The following is a 24,571-nucleotide window of genomic DNA, read 5'->3' as shown; positions in this document are numbered from 1 at the left end:
TAGTTGTTGTAGTACTAACTTTAAAGATATGGAGACACTACCTTGTAGGGAGAAGTTTTATGCTCAAAGGCGACCACCAGAGTTTGCAATACTTATTTGCCTGAAGAGATTTGAATGTGAGACAAAGATGATGGAGTGAATTCTTAAATGAGTATGACTTTGAAATTTCATACATTAAAGGGAAAGAGAATGTAGTGGCAAATGATCTAAGTAGAAGACCACGATTTTTTTCCCTCATACATATCAATGTAGAGTTGAGAAAGCGAGTGCTAAAAAATCTCTTGGAAGACAGTTGGTATTTAAAAGTGATATCCGAACTTGATACTAAAAACCTAAAAGGACCTAAGTTTGAGGGGCATGAACTAGATGATGATGGAATTTTGCGATTTCATGGAATGATGTACATCCATGATAGTGGGGACCTCCGAAACACCATCCTTAAAACTCACAAAGTATTATATTGTGTGCATCCAAGTGTAAGAAAAATGTATGTTGATACAAAGAAACTCATTTGTTGGGCAGACATGAAGCGCAATATTGTGAAATTCGTTGCAAAATTTTTTGAATGTCAATAAGTGAACACTGATCATTGTCACCCAGCGGGTCTCCTGCAACCTCACAACATCTCTATGACCAAATGGGAAGTGATTTATATGGATTTTATCGCCATACTACCTCTTACCCCATAAGGGCATAATGCCATTTTGGTTGTGGTGGATAAATTAATGAAAAACACTCATTTTATTCCTGTAAGAGATATCTATGAAGTTGCTGACGTAGCTCAAATATTTATAAATGAAATTATTAGATTTCATGGAGTTCCTAAGAAAATCATATCAGATAGGGATTCCACGATTCACTTCAAGGTTCTGGATTTGTATGCAGTTATCTTTAGGAACTTAACTAAATTTAAGTACAACTTATCATCCTGAGACTGATAGCTTCCTCTGATCGCTGCTATTCTGATATAGATCTTTCAATGTTTTCCACATCGAAAACAATGTCTCCTTCCCATGGAGACTTGAGACTATGTGGTCTCGAACTCCCTCCAGAAGGATTCTGCTTTCTCTAGCCACACATTTCTTCCATTCCACCAATTCTGTAGCATCAGTCGGCTTGGGGACTTCTTGATCAATGAAGTCCTTTAGACCGTTATCCTCTAATACTACTTCCATGCAATCCTTCCAGGCTATATAATTCAAGCTGCCATCAAGGGCATACTCGAGTCTTAAACTGTTGAATGCCATTGGTGAAATTGAGATGTGATAAGAACTCGATTTCTATATTCAGGAACCTCAAACTTCGAACTTCTCCCTTCTTGTATACTGTTCTCTCCTTTGATCACCTTTGCTCTGATACCATGTAGAAATTCCCACTATAGATCAACAAATTATGCAATATACTAAAGCAAAATACTAGATCTACTTCTACAATCTAACTTTGCAGAAGCTTAATCAATTTGAGCTAGATCAATCAGAACACATATAACTGAGAATGAGAAATCAATCACACATAACACAGAAGAAATAACACGGGGAAAGCCTCAGCCTAAAACCCCAATCTCTGTATTATCATACAAGTGGAAATATGTTCAATATTACAAAAAGAATCAACTCACATGCTATCTTGCTCTCTTTGCAATCAAACAATGTTGTTGATAGACAGCCAAAGGCTTCTCACAAACCTTCTCCTCTGCTCTCCAAGCCTTCTATTTCCTTGCGCGGTTTTTCCTGGGGTCTAGTGCTTCCACCTGTGTGAATTCCCACCTCACACTGCTCACTTGGCTCACAATTAACTGCACAAACCTGAAGGAGATAATTCCTTCTGCATGGATGAGTTTCCTTTATAGGAAAAATCCTCCAATTGATAGTACACTGTCCCTTCTTCTAATCACAACTGGGTCTCTGACTGAATTGGTATGCATGAGTTATTTATGAGGGAATATTCAGTTATCTGGAGAGCAGTAGTTACATGCATGAAAACATTAACTAACTAAACTCACAATTAATTCAACAAACTGTCTAAATTAATATCACTGGACTTGACTCAGTTAACTGAGCCAACTAATTACAACTCAATATTACAGCTCATCTTTATCTCTTTAAATGATGGATAAATTCCTCAATTAATGGAGACGCTGTTGCATGTCCCCACATAGACTTCATGTTTGATTTTTTACAACTAATTAACTCATGGTGAATTGATTAATTATTTTACAAACAACTGCTAAGATCAAATTCGAATTTTTACTTCTCTATTTTAGTTTAGGGACTAACTAAAATTGGAATCTAACCCAAAATATTATTTATGGCAATGTTATTTTTAGCACTTCCATTTTTCATTCCTTGTTGCTATGTCCAACACTGGTACCCAAATTGTTATTTATAGCAGTGCTATTTTTAGCACTTCTATTTTTAGCATTTCTTGTTGCCATTTTCAACAATTATATAGATGACACACCACATAACCTTCAATGGAAGGAACTGCAAGTATCAAACAAGGGGACCATTTCGGTCGAACCATATGTATACTAGAATATAAGGTTTCACAAATCAAGAAACACTTGGTAGACCAAGTTAAAGTCCAGTGGAACAAGTATAGTCTTGGATCGGCTACCTGGGAAAATACAAAGACCATATGTTAGAAATACCCCAACATGTGTTGATTTTGAATAACTTAAAACCTTACTTTATATATCTTTACTTTATTTTCGCTAGATACTTAAAACTATCATTTGAACTGTTACCTGTAAGAATGATTTTAAATTATTTGCTTAAAAATTATTGGTACATGGATACCTATATGACGTATATTATTTGCTTAACATTTCTATTACATGAATACCAATAAGAAATATGTTATTTTCTCAACTCTATTGGTACATGGATACCAATATAAAATATGTTATTTGCTTAACATTGCTAATACATGGATACCAATATGAACTTTAGTGTTTGATTAACATTGCTATGAAATCTGAATTATGAATTATGTTATGGATGAGATATCTATAATTTTTATTTTTATTTTTTCATATCAACATGATTGATGAGATGGAAATAAAATAATGATTACATTTAAATACTTAATATGAAAGCTAACTTACAGATATATGGGCTAGACATGGCCAAGTATGTTATATGAACACAAAAATCAATATCGTAGATAACAATATATTTGGAATGCACATAAATTGTTATTTTTTTTTGGTGGGTAAGTACTCACATGGAATTTGAACCAGTGACCTATCACAAGGAGTGCCTTAACAGTGCACCCATTCACTGTCAATCCAAAACCCCGTGGGCTCACACAAATTGTTATTTAAATACAATTTGTTTTGAATATATTGAAGCATATGTTATAATATGTGAACAAGTGTTTACATTACAAATAATATCGTTACCAAACCGACCTTATGATGACAAAACTCCAAGAAAAATTGAGGCTCAATGAGGTACCATGATACGGTGTTGATCCTAGTCCTAGTAAGGAGTGGATGTGTTGCCCACCATTTATCCTTCAAAACTTAGAGTCATGGGAGGACTTTGTGAGTCACGCTCCCTTAGATGTGTGATAATAATCGTTGGATGCCTACTGAGAAATTAGGTCAATATAGTCGATGTTGTCACCCTTGAGATTTATAAATGGTTAGATCAACATAGTTGACACCATGACATATCCCAGTAGAGGACAGATAGGATGGGAGCAGAAGAAATTAGGAAGGATAGGGTGATTTTAGAATAACTCGGGCAAAACATGTCTATTAAAGTTGTAAACCTATAAATGTTCAAAACTCAAAATTTTAAAGTGTTCTCATATTAAATGAAAATTTAATCACGATACGTAATCCTTACTGATTTTACTAATCGCTAAATAATTACTAATATACTATATAAACCCTAACTTTAGGAAGAAGTTTTTTGAAGGAGAGATGTATGTAATGACCCATTTCAAATTACACATAGAATATGATTATTAGCATGCATACAAAACATGCATATGATAACTACATATGCATGCATCACATGCACTGCACTGCACTAATATATGTGCTAACTAATTATGAAAAGTCCAATGAACGAATTATTGACATACTAAGTAAATATCTAAAATCGCCAGAATATAATAAACATATTGTGGTGGATTACTTGCTATGTATACCACCATGATACTATATAATTAACATATTATTCGAAATAAAATAACAAATACAATGAATTATGAATTAAATTTATAATTTAATTTAAATAAAATAAATAAAGTAATTTATTTAATATATAAATAAGGTACTTTATTTAATTTATAAATAAATTTATTTACTTAACTTATTAAATGAAGTAATTTAGTTAATGTATAATTAAATAAATTGAAATAATGTCAATTCATGTAATACATAGTAAGGTTATATATTAATAAATACTAATTCTAAAAAAAAACCTAACGCACATGTCAACCTACCAATCCCTTAAACAAGTGTCATAACACGTTAGCAAAAGGGATTTAAGGTGTCACCATATAGGGTAGCGGCAGATTCAATTGGTAAAGAAGTGGTGACGGCCACAAGAGTGAATATAGAGAGGCAGAAGGGAGCCCAAAGGTGGGGGGGGGGGGGGGGGGGGGGAATTCTTTGGGAGCAAGAGTTTTGATTTTCTAATCTCACAATCGAAGGAGGAAACACCAATAGAGTCTCACACAAAGAGAAAGTTGAGCAATTGTTCTTGAAGTTTTGGCATAGGGCCATAAGACCTCTAATTCGAAGTCTTCTGGGTCTGAGAACCAGACAAATTGATCCCAGATAGGCTGGGAGGAAACAGTGAATTTAATAGCAGGAGTGGGAGCAACAAAAAATAAGAAACGTCTCCAAACTGATTTCTAAGTATTCTTCTACATTTAATTTTTAAATTCCAGCTCAAATTTACTATTTGGTTAAATTGCACAATCAAGGTTCTACATTCACACATATGCTTAGCAAATATGCACTCCAAGTGTTTAGAAATCATCCACACATGTGAAAGAATGGGGTCCAAAAGGGGTGCACTCCTTGTGAGTGCAAGAAATATAAATTAATCACCCTCAAAACTAACTTAGGTGTGCTCCATATGAAAACAAGTTAATGTCAATACCTTTGTCATGATGTCAATGCACGGTCAAGGATCCCCAGGAAGTGACATTTATACCATATATATATATACATCTACTTTTTGTTGACACACAATTCCAGGGGCAATATAAAAAATCTCAATATGGGTACATGGAACCCGAGGCATAGTGCACAAATTCCAATGTCCCAAGGCAATATCAAAAATTTCAATGTGGGTACGTGGATCCCAAGGCATAGTGCAAAAACTCCAATGTGGGAAACCATATAAGTCTTGGCACAAGTCATTAAACAACACACATTAAATAATCTCTTCTAACAATATCATAACATAACTTAATTTTGTAATTTTGCTAAGTTTACCATGAGGGGGCAACGTTACCTTTATTACGTATGACAATTCCTAAGACAAAAAGTATTTCCTATAATCTCTTCTAACAAGATCATAACATAACTTAATTATATAATTTGGCTAAGTTTAGCATGATGGGGAAACGTTACCTTTATTACGTATGACAATTCCTTAGACAAAAAGTATTTCCTAGATCACTATGTTAGAGATAGGTAAAAATGATGGATATCTTATAGAAAATGAAGGGGAACCTCATGTATTGATTCTCAAAGTCATATGTGTTTAGGAAAAATGTATTTTCACTGGTCCAACTAGTTTTCTAGAGCTAAGAATCTTCATCATTTACATTTGCAAGTATTTAAGGAGGAGTTTTGCTTATAGATATAGATACCACCTCAACACTTGATTATTACTTTGTACATTTTTTTTTGATATCTAAATTATGACAACTAATATAAAAATCAACATCTACATCCTCATCCCCTTGGCTATCCTCTTTCTCATTACATAAGGAAACAAATACATTTAAAAATATATCATGCTTCAAAGGTTCATCTTCAAAATATCCCTCTCCAAATCAGCAACATGTACATCAAATTTAAAAATTTGCTGAGAATTACGGCTTATGAAACCAAACCCTAGTCTTCATAAAATGATGGCACAGAGGCTTGAGTGTTTTCTTCATCAACATGTTCCTCATGTGCATGGTCTTCTATGGAGCACTGAGTTGTTCTATCAAAATCTTCTTTAATCTCATCATCTTGACCTTCTTCCTAAATAGGGTCTCAATTCTTAAAATATACTTGGATCAAACAAACAAGAGATGTTTCATTTAGCTTACAACAACTTTAGATCCAAGTTCTTGGATCTCCTTCCAAAGGAATATGAAAACAGTATTGTTGGAACATCTTTATCCATTAGATTGAGCCTTGAAACAAAATCCGAGAATGATGTTACATGTTGAATATCAAAATGAATATCACCATTAAATTTGGGTCTGTACTCCCATTTTGGAGAGAGCTCATTTGGGTATTTAGGATTTTTCTCATCAAAAGAATGATACAACACATAAAAAGAACATGGTGCCATATATCTTTACTTGAACATACCAGTGATATGAAATTTGAGCATACAAGATGATACCTCGTACCAAGGATGTGGAGTTGCATAGGTAAGCCTTCATTACTGTCAAGATCATTGATTCTGCTTACCAAAACACACAATAATGTCTTCAAAATTCTTCCAGGAACAAAGGCTTTGTTCCTTCAATGAAGTTGCCATATGATCAAGAGAGTTTCAAATCAAGTACTCATAACATCAATGTAGTAAATCTACTTAATTTAGAAAATGGACTTTATCCCCGACAATGTACCAAAAATGTTACCTTTCAAAACCTTACTTTTTGAAATAAATTCCTAAAACTCAAGTGAGGCCTTGGGCAAACTAAAAGGGAGGCCAATATCACCTCACCAACCCTTTTCACATTGCAGGTCAGTGCTCCTCCAGCTCAAAGGGGGCTTCCCTATACTAGGAAAATTAGAGCTTATGTAGTAAAGTTCAAAGTGAAAATGATGAGATGGTTCTAGTAAAACAAATTGATAAAAATTACTAAAAGAAATGGATGAGCAGACTAAATTAGACAAAGTTAGAAATAAAAGCTGATTGACAGATGTGAGAATGTGCAACAAACAAATCTTATGCTACAAAAGACAAATTTATAATAGGAGACAAATGCACATTCTGTATTTAGTATGCTTGACTTTTCAATTTTTCTGTACATGATTTATCATGTAAAAAGCTGATTGACAGATGTGAGAATGTGCAACAAACAAATCTTATGCTACAAAAGACAAATTTATAATAGGAGACAAATGCACATTCTGTATTTAGTATGCTTGACTTTTCAATTTTTCTGTACAGGATTTATCATGTACAAAATATATTTACCATTAATATCCATTACATTTCTTGGAATGTTGGATGTGACAACTAAGAAGTGGTGGAAGAATTGAGACATATCACACAGCCTTTGAACCTATGCAGGAACTCTCCCCCTCATCGTCATTGCTTTGAGCAGGTAAGGTCTTATTATCTACACGACCATCCTCCTCAAGTGTATGTGTATGTGACTGTGACTGCATTATCATCTCACTGCTGGCACGGAAAGGAAGCACCACCACTGGTGCAGCAGGTATGGTTGCCCACCACTCTTTCAGAAATGTTTCGAACTGGATAATCATCTTTTGACGAAACTTAAGTTTCCGTGTGAACACATCCAGCAGAATGAAAGCAGACACATATCTGAACGGGAATATTATCAGCACTGTCGCCATTCCCAAAAGTGACAATACAACTTCATTGGTAACCTGCAAAGACAACTCTAGTTAGACTTTAATCAAAAGGTTCTGTGGTTTCAACATTGTGCAAAAAAGTTCCCCCCTAACCCCGCCAACATATATATATATATATATATATATATATATATATAAGAGAGAGAGAGAGAAAGAATGTACACCTTTCAAGTTTCAACTACTTCAAATATAAAATTGCAACTGAAATTAGAGGTTTCTACCAAAACCATCACAAATAACTCTTTTATTTGATTTTGTAGCTGTAATTATGCTTGGACATAAAATGCTACCGAAGATTTGCAATGCACTTCTTGTAGAATATGTGAGGAACAGTGATTCATTATTGTGAATTGTGCATGCTATTTTGGAAACTTTCAATTGAAGTTTGCAGGCTACAAGATTGCAGCTGTTAACTAACATTAACTTAAAAAGTTGAAAAGTACACTTTGCATCCTATCTTGTGTTAAATTTCAGACCAGGGTAAGCGGATTCTGCATCAGAAAGAACCTACATCTAGGTTGCTTAAAAACCAAAAAACTCAATCAAAACAGCAATCTCTGAATACATTAATCTACAAACACACACTGCTGTAAATTACAACCAGTGGAAAACAAAAACAGAACCACTATACAAATTCTGGATAAAATGATTTTCAGAGAAATGATGGGAATGTGCAGAGAGCTGCCAATAGAGAATACCGCACCCCACCAAGGAGGAAGAGGGCCAGAGGGGGAGAATACATTGCCACGTGCAACCTTGGAGTGAGATCACAGCCATGCTGGAGGAGTAAAGTTAGTGTACAGTGGCTGTATGGATGGCATACATGCAGATGGCAGCTGTATGGTTGCTGTTGAAGCCATTTCTGTTGTAGGAGATCCTGAAATGAATGTAAGCCAAAGTGGTTTGAGAGATCCCTCTCCCAAATCACCTTGGGTAGAGGGTATCAAGTTTGAAAGAGGGTTATCCTTAGTTAACCCTCTATATGAGTGGTAAGTGTACTCCAAGCACGATAAATCCCAAGATCATAGCATATCTAGAATTTTATCCCACTTGATGATTCAAAGTCCAGGATATTTGCAGTTTGTTCTCTCAATGGGAGCTTTGGCAGATCATGCTTGGCTCTTTTCAGTGGATGCAGAAGTACAATAGGAAGCACCCATGGAGATTGTCACTCTATACAAGCAGATCCTATAATTTGGTTCTAGTGTGGTTGAAGAGGAGGTCATTTCGATGGTTGTGGAAAGCTCTATTAAACCCAAGAGAATGTGGACTATTACATTGATCGTGGCCCTATAAAGGCAACAGGGAGGAACCTCACAATAAACCTAGACCATCTACTCCCTCCAAGGCACTCCTCATAGTTCAAGGTGTTGTGGTGCCTCCTAGCATGTAAGAACCCTTACACTCAATTGAGGTCACAATGTGTAATGTCCTTTGCTCAAATATTCCAAATCAACTTGCTAAATTTTTAAAATTCTCTTTCATGCATTTTGACAAAGACATTGCATGCCAACATTTCTTCAAACACTTTGTACATGAATAAAATAAAGCATTTAAATTTTAAAGTAGAGACATTTCTTCAAACATTTTTACAATTAAATATGAAACCCTTAATAATATTCCCAAATGAGCAGCAATAACTTAGCCGATTTTTTATTAAATTTAATCATGAAATTACAAGCAAACATCAATTTCTAAAACCTGTGAGTAGCTCAATGATAAACTCAGCCTTCAAATCATGAACTTGACTACTGCAATTAAATTCGGCCTCCACAAAAATGTGAGCTGTTGTGAATAATCTCGGCCTCCTCACTAAAATTCGGCTTCCAAAGGAACCAAAGCTGCTGCAAACTAGATGAACCAATTATTCTTCAAGCTCCCATGATCTCAGGAAAAATATGAGCACCTGTGAAGAATACGGATGATTCCTCCTTGAATAGCTAGGGTGGATGTGTGTCACCACCGAAACCAATCTTGATCAACTAGGATGGATCAATGTTTTAAAACTCTGACTCAATCTTCAATAAGAAAATTTCATCAGACATCCTCGACCTTCCTGATTTGGGAATTGAGGCCTTTTTGGTCCCATGAAGTAGGGATGAGGCCATTTGGTTCTAATCTAGGGCTTTAACGCTTCCAAACCAAGCAGACAAGCCTCCTCAAAATCATTGTAACAGATGAACAATTTGTCCTTTACAATGTTAACTTCATTTCTGAAATGATTCGTCCTTCATAAAAGGATTTCGACCTTCAGAGTGTGCCTTCCAAAATGTTGCCATTGATTTCCAAGTAAGTTTTCTTGACCTCCCGATCATTGATGTAGTCAACTCCTAATGGATCTCGACCTTCTAAACAGAGTAGGCCTATTGAGGAGATAAATTTGTTTTCAACTTTGAAATCTCACTGAGTAATTCAGATTACTGATGTAGAAGAATTAACTCTCCTTATTAAGTAGTTTGATCTTCTTTAGGATTGCTCTTTCAAACCATCCTCTGATATCATGTTGATTTTTCAAAGGTCTTCTAATATGATAATTAATTCTTATGATTTTTTGTGTTAATCTTTCTTGAGTTCACATTTATCGTAAAGCAATTACAGAGATCTCAACAATAGAAACAAAAATGCCAGTAGGATCACAAAGAGATAGCCAAACAAGAGACACAAGAATTTTATCCTGGGAAAACCCACTTGGGGGAAATACCCAACAAGCTTTTCCTTAGAGAAATTATTCAATTCAACAAGAGATACATCTTATGCTTCTAGTCAAACTGACAAGAAAGCCCTGGTAAAACCTGGTCAAACTACCCTCTTATCAAGTCACACATATGCCCAAACAACTTGGCCTGATCTGCTCTGCTAGGGCCAGATTTCAGCCTCCTTCTATACCTAGTAAAACTTGGACCTGTTGCTTAGATATGCCCAGAAACACGGCCACACGTGCGAGGTCAAGATGCTGGATTAGTCTTCGTCCTTCTTGGCCTTTTCTCCTTCGCTTAGATCAGAAGATACCATGTCTTGTGTGTGTGGTCGAATGGTGCCAAGAGGAGGAGGTCGAATGTCATCTATATATAGACTTCTTGTAAGGCCGAATGGGTGTCACAAAAAGCTGGGCCGACTTGATCATGTGGAGGGCTGACTTGACCTGCTTGGAGCCAAAATATTCAAATTTTAAAAATTCAAGTTCTTTCTTGTGCAATTGACATGAAAAACATGTCATGTATTTATTTTCACATATATATTCAGAGGGCTAAAATAATATTTATGAAGACCGACCATAGCTACAAAATTCAACAAACCCCTAGTGAAATTGCAGGGCATAACCTCTCATGATCCAATTTTATCATATTTACAACATACCTCATGTATCCTTCAGGGAGGATTCCAAGTTGTTTCAATTCATCCTCCCATTTCGTTGTCTCACTCATAGTCTCAATGTACAGCTTTACTTCATTCACCATAATTTGATTATTTATTTGTGATTGACTTATGCTCTCATCGTAAGCATGACAAATTGTTCCATCATCCAAAGGTCGCTCTAGAAAACTAACAATCTCTAGGCATGGATTTGGAAGAATATCAACCTTGATATGCACAAAGTGCTCTTTATGCCAGGAACGAAAGCTTTACATTGCAATAATCCAATGTCTTATGGAAGCTGAAGTTTAGGCACCATACACTTTCCTTGAATGAAATTGTATTGAACATAACTTAACATACACAATCAATTGTCAATGTATGCTGCCAACCATTCATATTAGAATCAAAATTCCCTTCGTCATTAAAGATTCCAAGCACAGCATTCTTTAGAATAGAATCAGCATAAGAATGCTCCAGAGTCTTAGATACAATTTTGAGCTCCCTTGATAGAAGGTCAAACTCTTTGATATTCAAGATTTTTATCTTTAAGACACACCCTTGTGCTTAATCATGCTACAAAATAGTGAAATACTGAAAATTAAATATCCATAGGCTGGTCTCTGCACGAGTGTTGGGTCAAAGGAAAATCTAAGCATCTGTGAAAACAAAATGTTTGCAAGGATATCATTTAGAGGACTTAAGTGTTGCCTCGGGCTATCACACACTTCATCTATCCAGATTTGGAGAGGGCTTCTATAATGGCTTTTGATCCATAAAGTATTATCCAAATCCACAAATTTACCCTTTCTGTCACCCACGATACAATCTTGTTGACCTATCTGCTGCTGTATATCCACAATTGGGTCATGTTTGGGTGACCAAGCCATGGAAAGTCCCTTAACGCTTAAAAAACAATTATTGCACCATTCCCTGGGCACATATATTGAACTATTTTCTATACATGCTGGTGTACATTCTTCTGGTAATGAATCCATTACTTTCCTCAAAGAATCAATTAGCTCAAGTCTCTCCTTTATGTCTGAGCATTCAAGTAATTGTTGCATTTCCCTTTCTAAGCCCTTTATGCCATTCTTAATACTTGACCAATTCCTGTTCTTTAGAAGACTAATACTCACCTGGTTTGTTACTAACTTCTAGTGATAATTTGAACCGTCTCCCATTACCAATGGACGGCCTTGTTGCCACAAAATCTAGCAAGCCTTGGAGAGGGAAACTCTACAAGGTGTAAACTAGGAAATGGGGCAACAATGGGGTCGAGGCCCAATGCCACCTCAGCCAAAACCCCCTGCTCTTTATGGATTTTCACCGATGGGAGGAGTCTCAGTAAAGGAGGAATCACTTAATGTAGATATGCTAATGATAAGTTGCAGAGTGACCTTGCTAGAGCTCATTCAAGAGAGAGGCACAATAATGGTTCAAGGCTTCAAAGAAAAGCCCTAGAAAACAAGGCTCAAGAGCTAGGGTTTTCAGGTTTTCGATGATAATACGTGTTCTCGAGGTCAATTCTTGAGGGTAATGGTTTCTTATGATGATAATCAACTAATCCAAGGCTCGCGAAACCCTCAAAGATGTTGAGTTTACTAGTGCAAGCAAGACTAGTACAATATTTCAAACTGATAACTACTTCCAATGATACAATATTACTTCTTTAGACCATTCCAATCATCAAGCAGTTATACATGAAAAATTTCAACCATTAACAATAGAGAAACAATAGAAATCACAGTAAACAATAAGACAAGAGACACCAAAGTTTAGACCAATGGACAGGGAAAAACCCACAAGGGGAAAACACATAAATCCTTCCTTATGAGAGTGAGTTCAAATTCAATCCAATTTGTACATCAATCAGAATAGCATATCTTTAGAAATACCTATAGACAAGAACTGACCAACATGATAACCTCCCACAAGTGCTATGCCAACCCTCCAATATCCAATACAAGGATCCTTCAATTATGTCCACAATGAGGTCTGTCATAGGTTTCCAAGAGGGCCAAATTTCAGCCTTTCCCTCAGCCTCTGAATAAGGATGACGCTACAGAAACATAATGCCTCAGTCCTTTGCATAAGCCATAGAAGATAGTGCCACATACAACAGAGATATAAGCCTCAAAGCTTGCATCATTCCACTAATATATATGCCACAAAACTCACACATGTTACAAAAATGTAATGCCTCAGAACTCACAGATATTATAGAGATGTATTGCCTCAGAACTCACACGTAACACAGAGAAATAATGCCTCAGAATGCACACATATTACAGAGATGCATTGCCTCAGAACTCACACATAACACAAAGAAACAATGCCATAGACCAGAGCATATCCATAGAGAAATAATGCCATAGACCAGCGTATATCCACAGAGAAATAATGCCTCAGGTTGCGAGTTTTCTTGTTTCCTTGCCTCAGATTAGTGAGCTCTCTTGCCTTAGATAAGAGATTCGAATTATTTCTTGGAGGAGAGAAAATAGGCTCTATTTATAGTTACTCATCCATGCGAAAAGATGTGTCTCTTGGGCAAACCGACATGAACTAGGAGGGCCGACTTGGACTAATGAGGCCTGTTGTGTTGATTTGGGGTAGCATTGGATGTTCCTTAGCCATGAAAATTGGTGAAAAGGCTAAGGCACGTGAGATCTCCAATACCCAGAAAAGATTTGGGCAGATTCTAAACAGTTTGGGAGATACTAAAATAATTAATATTTTTAATGGAGTCCCTAAGTCTAAACTTAGGGAAAATAAAATATTAATGTGAATTAATATAAATCTATGTTAGAATGGTCCAAAAGTCATGGATCAAGCCAAATCTAATCTTAGTCGTTGATTAGGGACTTAATCTCGGTCGTTGATTTTTCAACGAGAAAAGTATAAGAGGAGGCTTGAGGGTCACTTGGAGAACACACCATGAGATCAAGATTTCGACTTTCTAGGGCCAGGTTCGCTGAGAAAGTTGAGACAGTGATCAGAGTTGCAGCTGAGGGGCAGTGAATACAGAAGCAGAGAGGCAGAGATAGCACCGGAATGATTAGCGTAGTAGCCGGGGGAGGATCAGCGCAGTAGCTGGAGAGAGGGACACAGAAGCAGCCAAGGGTTCATGCAGAGCCAACCTAGGCTCACACAGAGGCAGCCAGGAGCTACGTAGTGCTTCAGAGGGCCAGCGTGGGTGACACAGAGGGCAAGAGGGTTGACGCAATGCCTCCAGAGGCTGACGCAGGCCAAGCCAGAGTGACGTTGGGCTCATGCTGGGCCAGAGAGAGGTTGACGCAGTCCCTAGAGGCTGGCGCTGGGGTTTCGTGGGGCAAATTGGAGCTGTGGAGCTGCCGGAGTGTTTATCCAGGGTTTCAGCTAGAATATCTGCTTCCGAGTAGAGAGGTACTACTACCAAGATTTTTCTCTGTTGGGTGAGCTGAATTTGGCACCTAAATTGTATTATGAAACTGCTTAATAAATCAAACCCTCAGATAGCTGCATCGGTTTTCTCGCATTGGGTTTTTCCGGGGACATTAGTCCAAAAACAACGGTGTCACTTGTGTGCTTGTTTCTATTTCCTTCAGTTGATGATCTGTAATGTGTTGAGCATGCATTTGTATTTATTTCCAGTATTTACATGGTAAATAACTTGTTAATTAACAGAACAAGTAGGTAGGAATAAATCAGTAAAGTGCACGAAGGGTTTCTAACGTGTCAAACTTAGAAATTCCAACATGGTATCAGAGCGTGGTTGCAGATCACAGGAGAACTGAGGACATCAAACGAACAGAGCAGTAGGAGTATAAAACAGCTGTCTCGAGTGACAAAAGATGTTCCTAGCAGCAAGGAATAGGTGACGCAGTGCTTGCATCATCAAGATTGAGCCAGGAAGAGGTAGCGCAGAGGCTGAGGAAGGCAAAGGTAGGCTCAAGCAAAGCCACACAAAGGTCAAGACTCAGGAGGGCTAACACAGTTGGTTGAGGAGGTTGATTTGCTGGTGCCGGGATTGCGCAGAGCTTGGGAGCTCTAACCTTTAGGTTGCTGGGGTTTAGGAGGCTATGGGTAAGTTGCAGAGTGGAGCTGTTGGGGTACTGTAGTCAGAACAGTACCTAACAGGGCAAGACCAAGGTAGAGGGAGTTGCTGTAGAGGTGGATTTCTAGCCAAGGGATCCAGATTAGTGTTGCAGTTGCACAAAAGATTGGAGAGGGGTATCTCGACATTGGCAGAAGGGTTTCCAGGAGGGAAATCGAGGCTTAGAGGAGTCATACTGAGAACTTCCAGGAGGGAAGTAGAGGAGCAGCAAAATGGCACTACACGGAGTAAGAGACCAGGACAGACTAGACGAAGCCTCAAACTTCGTAGTCTAAAAGGCCAGAATCTTTTACGTACTAGACAAGAATCATGTCAAGCACTTCGCCTTGAGGACGATAGCTATCCCAGTTGACCCGGCTGATAACGACAAGTACGAGGATGCAATCGCGAGGGCTACGAGTATCATCCTTGACGGGGTCAAGGATCATATAGTACCACATATTGCTGAGAAGAGCACGACACAGGAGATGTGGGAGGCCCTGACCAAGTCGTATTAGCATACTTCTGTGCAGAGGAAGATGCTACTAGAAAATCAAATACGATCATACCAGATGTATAAGGGAGAATAGATCGACCCATTCCTCGGTCGATTGAAGGAGATTCGCGATCAGCTGACTTCCATAGGGGCAACGCCGGATCCAGAATTGATGGTGAGAACAGCCCTGAATGCAGGCTCAAAAGACTGGGAGGTGTTTTTCTAGAGCATACTGGGCAGGGCGACCCTTTCAGATTGGGAGGAAATGTGGGCTACTCTTCGCCAAGAAAAGATCAAAAGGCTGAGCAAGGCAGGAAGCAGCAGCAAGGGGATGAGAACCAAGAAGGAGGAGGAAGAGGATGTTGCCCTAACATCTGAGGGAAAGCAGGAGAAACGGAAGAAGAAGGACCTCTCCAAGATCAAATGCTTCCATTGTGGGGAGCTGGGTCATTATGTGACCCAGTGTCCAAGGAGAAGAGTAAGCGAGAGGCCTCTGAGACCAAGGCAGCACCAGCAAGGGCAGAGAAGGAAGTGGAGATAGACGATGATTGTGCCATAAGTGCTCATGTGCCGCTTCAGAAGAAGTGGGGAGACATCGAGTTGTAGTTAGGCAGACTACAGGTGATGAGGGGCACGATCCTCGAGGTACCCAACCTCTTGGATTAGACCTTGCTACGGAAGCCCCAAAGAGGAGTAGCAATACTGGCGATGTCAGTAGAGACAGATGCGGATGGAGTGACAGAGGGAGCTATAGTGTAGGATTCCCAGGACAACGCGAGGCTAACAGGCTGCAACAGTGCGAGAGGCACGGGAGTGTTGCACCAGTGCAAGATGGCACAAAGAGGTGTGCAACGGTGCGAGATGCATGGAGTTGTTGCAACAACACAGAGGTCAGAGAGGGAGCACTTGCCAGTGACAGAGGGAGCTTCAGCATCAGGAGTGTTTCTAGCCTGACTGAGATGTCAGAGTTGGGAGATCAGTTACTTCTCAGTAACTGAGTTGCAGTGCAGCACTTAGCAGTGGTAGTGCTATGGGCAGCACGATGCAGCATGATGAGGGGGAGTTGCAGTACGGATGCAGCAGTGGCAGTGGCATGGCCATGGGTAGCAGTGCAGAGGATGTTGGGCAACAGGCCTAGCATCAGCACAAGGACCGATGCCGGATGATCAGAGTGATGCTCAGTGAGGAGTATTACTAGAGCATAGTCCTCGCTAAGAGGGAGTGTTGATTTGGGGTAGCATCGCATGTGCTCTAATCACAAAAATTGGTGGAGAGGCTAAGGCACATGAGATCTCCAATACCTAGACAGGGTTTGGGCAGATTCTAAATAGTTTGGGAGATATTAAAATAATTAATATTTTTAATGGAGCCCCCAAGTCTAAACTTAGGGAAAATAAAATATTAATGTGAATTAATATAAAGTTGTGTTAGAATGGTCCAAAAGTCATGGATCAATCCAGATCTAATCTTAGTTGTTGATTAGGAACTTAATCTCGGCCGTTGATTTGTCAACAAGAAAAGTATAAGAGGACGCTTGAGGGTCACTTGGAGAACACACCAAGAGATCAAGATTTCGACTTTCTGGGGTTGGGTTTGCTGAGAAAGTTGAGAGAGTGATCAGAGTTGCAGCTGAGGGGCAATGAATATAGAAGAAGAGAGGTAGAGATAGCATCGGGAGGATCAGCGCAGTAGCCAGAGAGAGGGACGCAGAAGCAGCCAAGGGTTCATGCAGAGCCAGCCAGGGCTCACGCAAAGCCAGCTAGGAGCTGCGCAATGCTTCAGAGGGCCAACATGGGTGACGTAGAGGGCCAGAGAGTTGACGTAGTGCCTCCAGAGGCTGACGCAGGCCAAGACGGAGTGACGTCGGGCTAACGTTGGGCCAGAGAGAGGCTGACGCTGGGGTTTCCTGGGGTAGATTAGAGTTGTGGAGTTGCCGGAGTGTTTATCTGGGGTTTCAGCTGGAATATCTGCTTCCGAGTAGAGAGGTACCACTGCCGAGATTTTTCTCTATTGGGTGAGCCGGATTTGGCACCTAGATTGTATTCTGAAACTGCTTAATAAATCAAACCCTCAGATAGCTGCACCAATTTTCCCGCATTGGGTTTTTCTGAGGACATTAGTCTAAAAAGAACGGTGTCACTTGTGTGCTTGTTTCTATTTCCTTCAGTTGATGATCTGTAATGTGTTGAGCATGCATTTGTATTTATTTCCAGTATTTACATGGTAAATAACTTGTTAATTAACAAAACAAGTAGGTAGGAATAAATCAGTAAAGTGCATGAAGGGTTTCTAACGTGTCAGACTTAGAAATTCCAACATGTTGTCGCCTAAGATGTACACCTAAATGTGGGAAAAGTTTCCAACCCCACAAGGTATAGTCTTTATGGCGCAACACTTAGAGTAGGTACTACCACCTATTCCCTACTCACTCTGTTTAAGCTCTTTCCTAGGCAAGCTAAGGAGGGTAGTCCCTTAAAGATGGAAAACTAAGGAAAAACTTGTTGAAACAACAAGTCTAGGAGATCAAAAGGCAAGGCAATCACCTCTCTTAGTAACTTGAATTAAGGACTAGATGGCAAGTTATATTGCTAAATTGAGCAATTTGAGGAAGATAGATTTAATTAGATCAATATGACACTTAAAATTAAGTAGTGAGAGACCAATGCCTTAATATAATGCTCAAGCAAAATTCAAGTACTTGCATGATAAGAAATGATGTTTCAAGCTACAAGATCAACAATGCTGCAAAGAAAATGTTAGAATGAGAAATCAATAGATCAAGATAACCAGATTGAAATTTTCCTTCCTAAATTATTTTGGAACAGGATTTATTTCTACATTTTGGGGGCCCACTTGATTTTTGATATAAGACTTAGGAGTTAGAGGCAAGTTAATTTTATATTATTTTGTTTTGTTAATGATATGTGGGGACCACCCACATAAGAAATACACACTCTCTAAGCCAATGATTTGAAATGCATGATAGGGAAGAAAAGGCAGGAAGAAAGGCTCCACAAAAGTTACAAATGGAAGGCAACACACTTCATTTGGCATTCTTGGCTTATCGAATTTGATTATGTTGCTCGAGTTATTTAGCCAGGTCACTTGCTATTTAGCAAGAGTTTTCCAAGCGGAGAACTCACCCTTTCTTTGGGGGACTTCGAGTGTCACCCTAGAGAGGTTCATCCATTATCATTCAGAGGAGATTTGTAGAGAGATTTCCAGCATTTGTATTCAATTCGCCCCAACAATACGTATTTCTGGAGGACATAGTAGTGGATCTAGTGTGGCCATTGTAGCATTCTTCTGAAGGGGAAATTAGGAGAAGAAGGCTCAATAGATTTGTAGGTTATTGGGTGAGTTTGAGGGCTGGAAGTGGCAACAATATTCAGAAATGATTTTGCAGACTTTGTGGCTAGTGCAGAAGAGAGAAATTGGGCATACGTGGGAGATAGAGTTTCAGCCATTGGAGTTATTGCTTGCCGAGAGAAATAAGGGAAGTATTGGTGGAGTTGATTGCTACATTTTAGGGGCATCTGGGAGGATTTTGCAGGTAGTGTGCTTCAGCAAATTTGGAAGGCGTAGGGCCTTTTGGGCGTCGATTTTGGAAGTTCAAAACCAGGCCAAACCATTTTTGGGTTTTTGGCAAGGACCCAAGATATAAATTTGCAGAATATTCTAAGCATCGGAGGTGGGGTTTTCAGTCTTATCTTTGCAGCAAACAGTGCAGAATAGTTGGGTGCACAATGCCCTTTTGGGGGTGATTTTGGAAGGTCAAAACTAGGTCAAAACCAAGCCAAACCATTTTTGGGTTTTTGATAAGGACCTTCGAAATAAATTTGCAGGCTTTTCTGAGCACCGGAGGTGGGGTTTCCAACCATATCTTTGCAGCCGACAATGCATATTTGCTAGGGCAGCACAGAGTAGTAGTTGGATAGTTTTTGGGTTATCATTGCTTCACCTGGGTATTGCTCTGCTTGCCAAAAAAGGCAAGCTCAGGTGCATTCCTTCCATATATTTGTACTCTTGCACCAGTTATAATAAAATGTCTCAGTTGCTTCCATATTTCTGATTGTTTTGAGTGTTTACTAAATTGTTTTAAAATTTTCTATGGTGTAAATTTGCTATTTGCTTGCATATCATTGTTTTGCCTATTTTGGAACACTACAATGGCATTAGAGCCATAATCTTGGCTCAGCCTGTGGGAAACCCTTCGTTCTATGACAAGACCAAAATAAAAAGCTAAGAAATCATGGGATCCAAATAAAGATTAGAATCAAACGACATGCCAATAACATTGAATGAGGTGATTAGCATGCAACAAATGATGATCGATGTGGGCGAAAAGTTGATACATTCCACAATTGGGAATCAAGGCCATTCTCAATTATACAATAAATCTCATATGCCCAAAATTATGGGTAATGCATCAAGATGGCAAGACATGATTGCAATTGATGTGGAGTTATTGGAAGCAAATTGGAGGGCATACCAATTGTTGGGTCATGACATTAAAGCATCCCTCTCTTTTTGGGAGTTCTGTGAACTAAGAGGCAAGCGCAAACCAATGAGGATTTAGTGGAATTATGTTGGGATGAAGGAGAGGATTAAGAAAAAATACGAGAGAGTAGTTCAAGGGGCCATGGTTGGCAAGGAGACAGTTGAGCATACACTCGTTGATGAGATGTCATCCATTGTTGAGGTATCCATTGATGAGGTATCCCGGGTTGTGATTGAGTTCTCAGGTGATAGTAGCACACCACAGGGTGATGAGGTGCCGAGAGACATCCCCACTGTTGATGAGGAGCCAATAGGTACAGAGGCATCCAGATCTATGACAGAGTTGTCGGACGACAGTCACCTACAGCTGACTGGTGAGCATGTCTTACATGTTGGGTTGTCTATAGAGGAGCAGTTGGAGGCTCGTGTAGAGTCCATGATGGATGAGGATGTGCAACCATCCTTTGGGCTAGCCATTGATGAGGGGCAGCATAGAGACCACACATTGGGATTTCAACACAATTTGCTTAAGAGGCACACTGATGGGATCTACAACATTGTTAGCCCACCCTTATGCATTGGGTTGAGGGAGGCAGAGTTGTCTAGACATACCAGAGGTGATGACCAAGTTAGCAGCACTAATAGGTCACCTTTTCCCTTTGGAGAGAAGGAGACAAAGCTACCTAGTAAGATCTCATGTGTTGACTTGGATTGCGGGATGAGACGATTGGAGTTGCACAAGGTGCAACATCTGCATGTCGAGGTTGTTCTATGTGCGGGAGTTCGTGCATTCAATCCCTCTCTTGGGGTTGGATGGCAAGAGATTCTGAGTTGGTATCGGGTGGAGTGGACTGGACTCATGGAGATAGTCATAGTCTGGAGTAAGGCTCAGTGGGAGCTCTTAGACACCGAGAGCATTGGAGGCCTAGGTTGGCATTGGGATCCAGGTGGAGCTCCCTATCTGATATTAGACATACAAGATGGCTATGGCATTGCTGAGGTATTCGACCTAGTGACTGAGCACATACATTCCTTAGGGGAATTCCAGTCGACATTAGCAAACAAGCAGTTTGTGAGCAGGCTCCAAGGATTATATTGGCATGTTGGTTGCACATGGGGTCGAAATATGATTAGCGTTCTCTGGCAAGAGTTGGTTGGAGGAGGTGGCATGGGTAGGCCACCAGACCAGATATTGTATGGAGACGATGTTCTCCCATTGAGGTTTAGGACTCAAGGGTCACAGAGGATCGACACAACAGAGATATCCCCTCTAGTAGGAGTGGAGTTAGGGTGCTTAGGTCTACCAAGATGGATGAGGGGACATGACGCGTGTCATGGTGGGGTCACTAGTAGAGTGGCAGACACTTTGGTGCATGTCGGATACCATATGTTACAAGGTGGTATGACAGTAGGCAATGGTACACAATACTCCACAGAGTCAAGTTGTAGCGTCCAGTGTTATATAGAGGGATGTGGCCTGATGCATACAAACCCAATTCTAGGACATAGCACCCAGTGGTGTGCAAGGCTATGTAGCGAGGAGCAGTGGCTTGCAGAGGAGCATGGAGATGCATGGTGGTATACCACATCATGCCGATTTACATTGTGGGGTAGGCGGAGTGACTCACATCGCATTGACGACATGCGGGGAGTAACAAGTGTAGTGACACAAGATGGTATAGTCGTAGCAGGGGGTATCCAGTGGTGTACAGGGATAGGTTGCGGCGTATAGTGGCATGTCGAGCAGTGTGGCGGTACTTGGTGCTATGCAGTGACACATGATGTAGTGCAACGGGCTCTTGCAACATTGCCTCCAGGGAGACTTATGGACAAGGACAGTAGGTGTACCATTGGACGCAATTCACCTAAGATCAATGAGGACATTGTTGAGCATCTAGTGACACCATGTCTAGTGGAGGTAGGGCCTCGAGGAGGTTATCAATAGATTTGAGGCGGAGAGAGGGTCTTCCATAAGATTACTCTTGAGCATTCCAATAGACTCTTGATCATACTCTTTGGGTCATACCCACCCATCATCCTCCAGTGTTGCTTACAGTCGTAGAGGGTTTCACTGTTGCCCATTGACACTCTCCATTCAGGAAGCAGGGCATGGGAGGCTTACCCTAGGCAGTTGGATGAGACATCACGTGTCATGGGCTGAGAGGAGACTCTCTAGTTGAGACACTTGGTAGGTGCACGAGTTGATAGTTATAGGCTTAGGGACAGGATGGTTGATTGTCAAGGTAGCATATGTTCCACCCCTAGGCTCACACTTGGGGAGGTGACCACGAGGGAGTTATATGGTGCCTTTTCAGCTGGACAACTCGAGGCGTTAGGTGAGCATTAGGTGCGGAGGATGGTAGTCCTTGTTGGCAGGATGATGCCTAGGCTTTCGGCAGTACCCGGGCACATCATCAGGAGCTAGGATAGCAGATATCGCTGTGTGATTTGGCAAGCACAAAGCAGCTGGATATTCGCGATACAAGTTCTTGATGCTCGGTGCCTACCTACAGGAGGTAGAGATGGGGCACAAAGGGGTCCCAATAACTAGCAGCATATCACAATGGTAGGCAGAGACGAATGGGGGTTGTGGACCTCTATTATAGTTATGGGATCCAGGGATCTAGTGGATTAGTGGGATACTCCATTCCTCAGTAAGCATGGTTAGGATAACAGGCGGACTGATTCATTCACAGGTAGGCACATGACATGGGGGATCACCGAAGCCCTCACCATAGGATGAGGCAGATTGTTGCTCAGGATTGGAGCTAGCCATGGAGTCATAGGCGTTGGCACTGTCAAGTCACTTTGGAAAGATATGCATAGCCTCGATCATCGCATAGATTATGGCCAAGAGTTATGGAAGAGGAGGCTCTAGTACGAGCATGCTAGGCAGTCAGTCATGACGAGAATGTCACAATGTGAGCAAGATAGGTTCCTTTTGCGACAGGCAGGGGATTTTGGCATAACAGGGATGAGCAGTTCAGCTACCCATTGAGGTGAGCTGGTTTCTACAGGGGAGGGTGTCCAGATCTTCCATTTGGTTTTAGTGATTTGTTGATGGTGTGGGGAACTTCACCGGTGTGGCAAGGTGATCGATAGGAGGAGACAAGGGGAGGTCCGAGTAGATGAGGGTTCAATTCCACCAGGATTGGATTGCATCTTCAGAAGTTTACTCTTGTAGTGCATGAGATGGACTACTCAGCAGGGAAATTTCATGAGGAGTGAGGCAGAGTTCTACATTATCATGATGCTCTACTTATTGCTAATATGCAGAGCGCTTCTGGTATTTGCATCTGGTTGGATAGCGAGTGGAGCAAGGTGTGCTTCACATTGATTAGGATGGCTTGGGATCTTGGTATCGAGGGATTCCTTCATGTCGAGACAGTGCTGAGATTAAGGATGACTCAATGGTACATTTGGGACCCTGGTATTATTGGTGGTTACAGTGGTGATCAACAGTCAGAGAGGGCACTTGTTCAGGCATTGCTTGAGGACAAGCAATTTTTGGCGGGGAGGACTATAATGTTCCTTCCTAAATTATTTTGGAACAAGATTTATTTCTACATTTTGGGGGGCCAATTTTGGTGAAGACGAGGTCCATTTGATTTTTGATAGAAGACTTAGGAGTTAGAGGCAAGTTAATTTATATTATTTTGTTTTGTTAATGATATGTGGGGAGCACCCACATAAGAAATACGCACTCCCTAAGCCAATGATTCCAAATGAGAGGGAAGAAAAGGCGAGAAGAAAGGCTCCACAAAAGTTATAAAAGGAAGGCATCAAACTTCATTTGGCATTTTTGGCTTATCGACTTTGATTCTGTTGATCAAGCTATTTAGCTGGGTCACTTGCTATTTAGCAAGAGTTTTCCAAGCGAAGAACTCACCCTTTCTTCGGGGGACTTCGAGGGCCACCCTATAGAGGTTCATCCATTATCATCCGGCGAAGATTTGTAGAGAGATTTCCAGCATTTGTATTCAGTTTGCCCCATCAGTGCATATTTCTAGAAGACGCAGTAGTGGATCTAGTGTGGCCATTACAACATTCTTCTAGAGGGCTATTGCCGGGAGAAATTAGGACAAGAAGGCTCAATAGATTTTTTGGCTATTGGGTGAGTTTGAGGGTTGGAAGTGGTAGAAATATTCAGGAATGATTTTGCAGACTTTGTGGCCAGCGCAGAAGAGAGAAATTGGGCATACTTGGGAGATAGAGTTTCAACCATTGGGGCGATTGCTTGTCGGGAGAAATAAGGGAAGTATTGGTGGAGGTGATTTCTACATTTCAGGAGTGTATGGGGAGGATTTTGTTGGTCTATTGGCAGGCAGTGCGTTTCAGCAGATTT

At 40.2% G+C, this 24,571-nt stretch overlaps 1 protein-coding gene across 1 annotated transcript in view; it reads right to left on the bottom strand.

Annotated features, from left to right (window-relative positions):
• Positions 1–7,171: 7,171 nt before the first annotated feature.
• Positions 7,172–24,571, bottom strand: part of LOC149180319 (uncharacterized) — a 137,778-nt gene continuing 120,378 nt past the window's right edge. Inside the window, exon 3 of the mRNA XM_089413845.1 lies at positions 7,172–7,816. Coding sequence (XP_089269971.1) covers positions 7,469–7,816 — 348 coding nt within the window. The 3' untranslated portion in view covers positions 7,172–7,468. The remainder of the gene's footprint in view (positions 7,817–24,571) is intronic.

The sequence above is a fragment of the Pinus tabuliformis genome, chromosome 3_2, assembly GCF_031772625.1.
Source record: "Pinus tabuliformis cultivar Carrire ecotype Pingquan chromosome 3_2, CPIR1, whole genome shotgun sequence".
Taxonomy (NCBI): Eukaryota; Viridiplantae; Streptophyta; class Pinopsida; order Pinales; family Pinaceae; genus Pinus; species Pinus tabuliformis.
The sequence above is the reverse complement of the archived record's forward strand: the minus strand, read 5'-3'. Positions and strand labels throughout refer to the sequence as shown.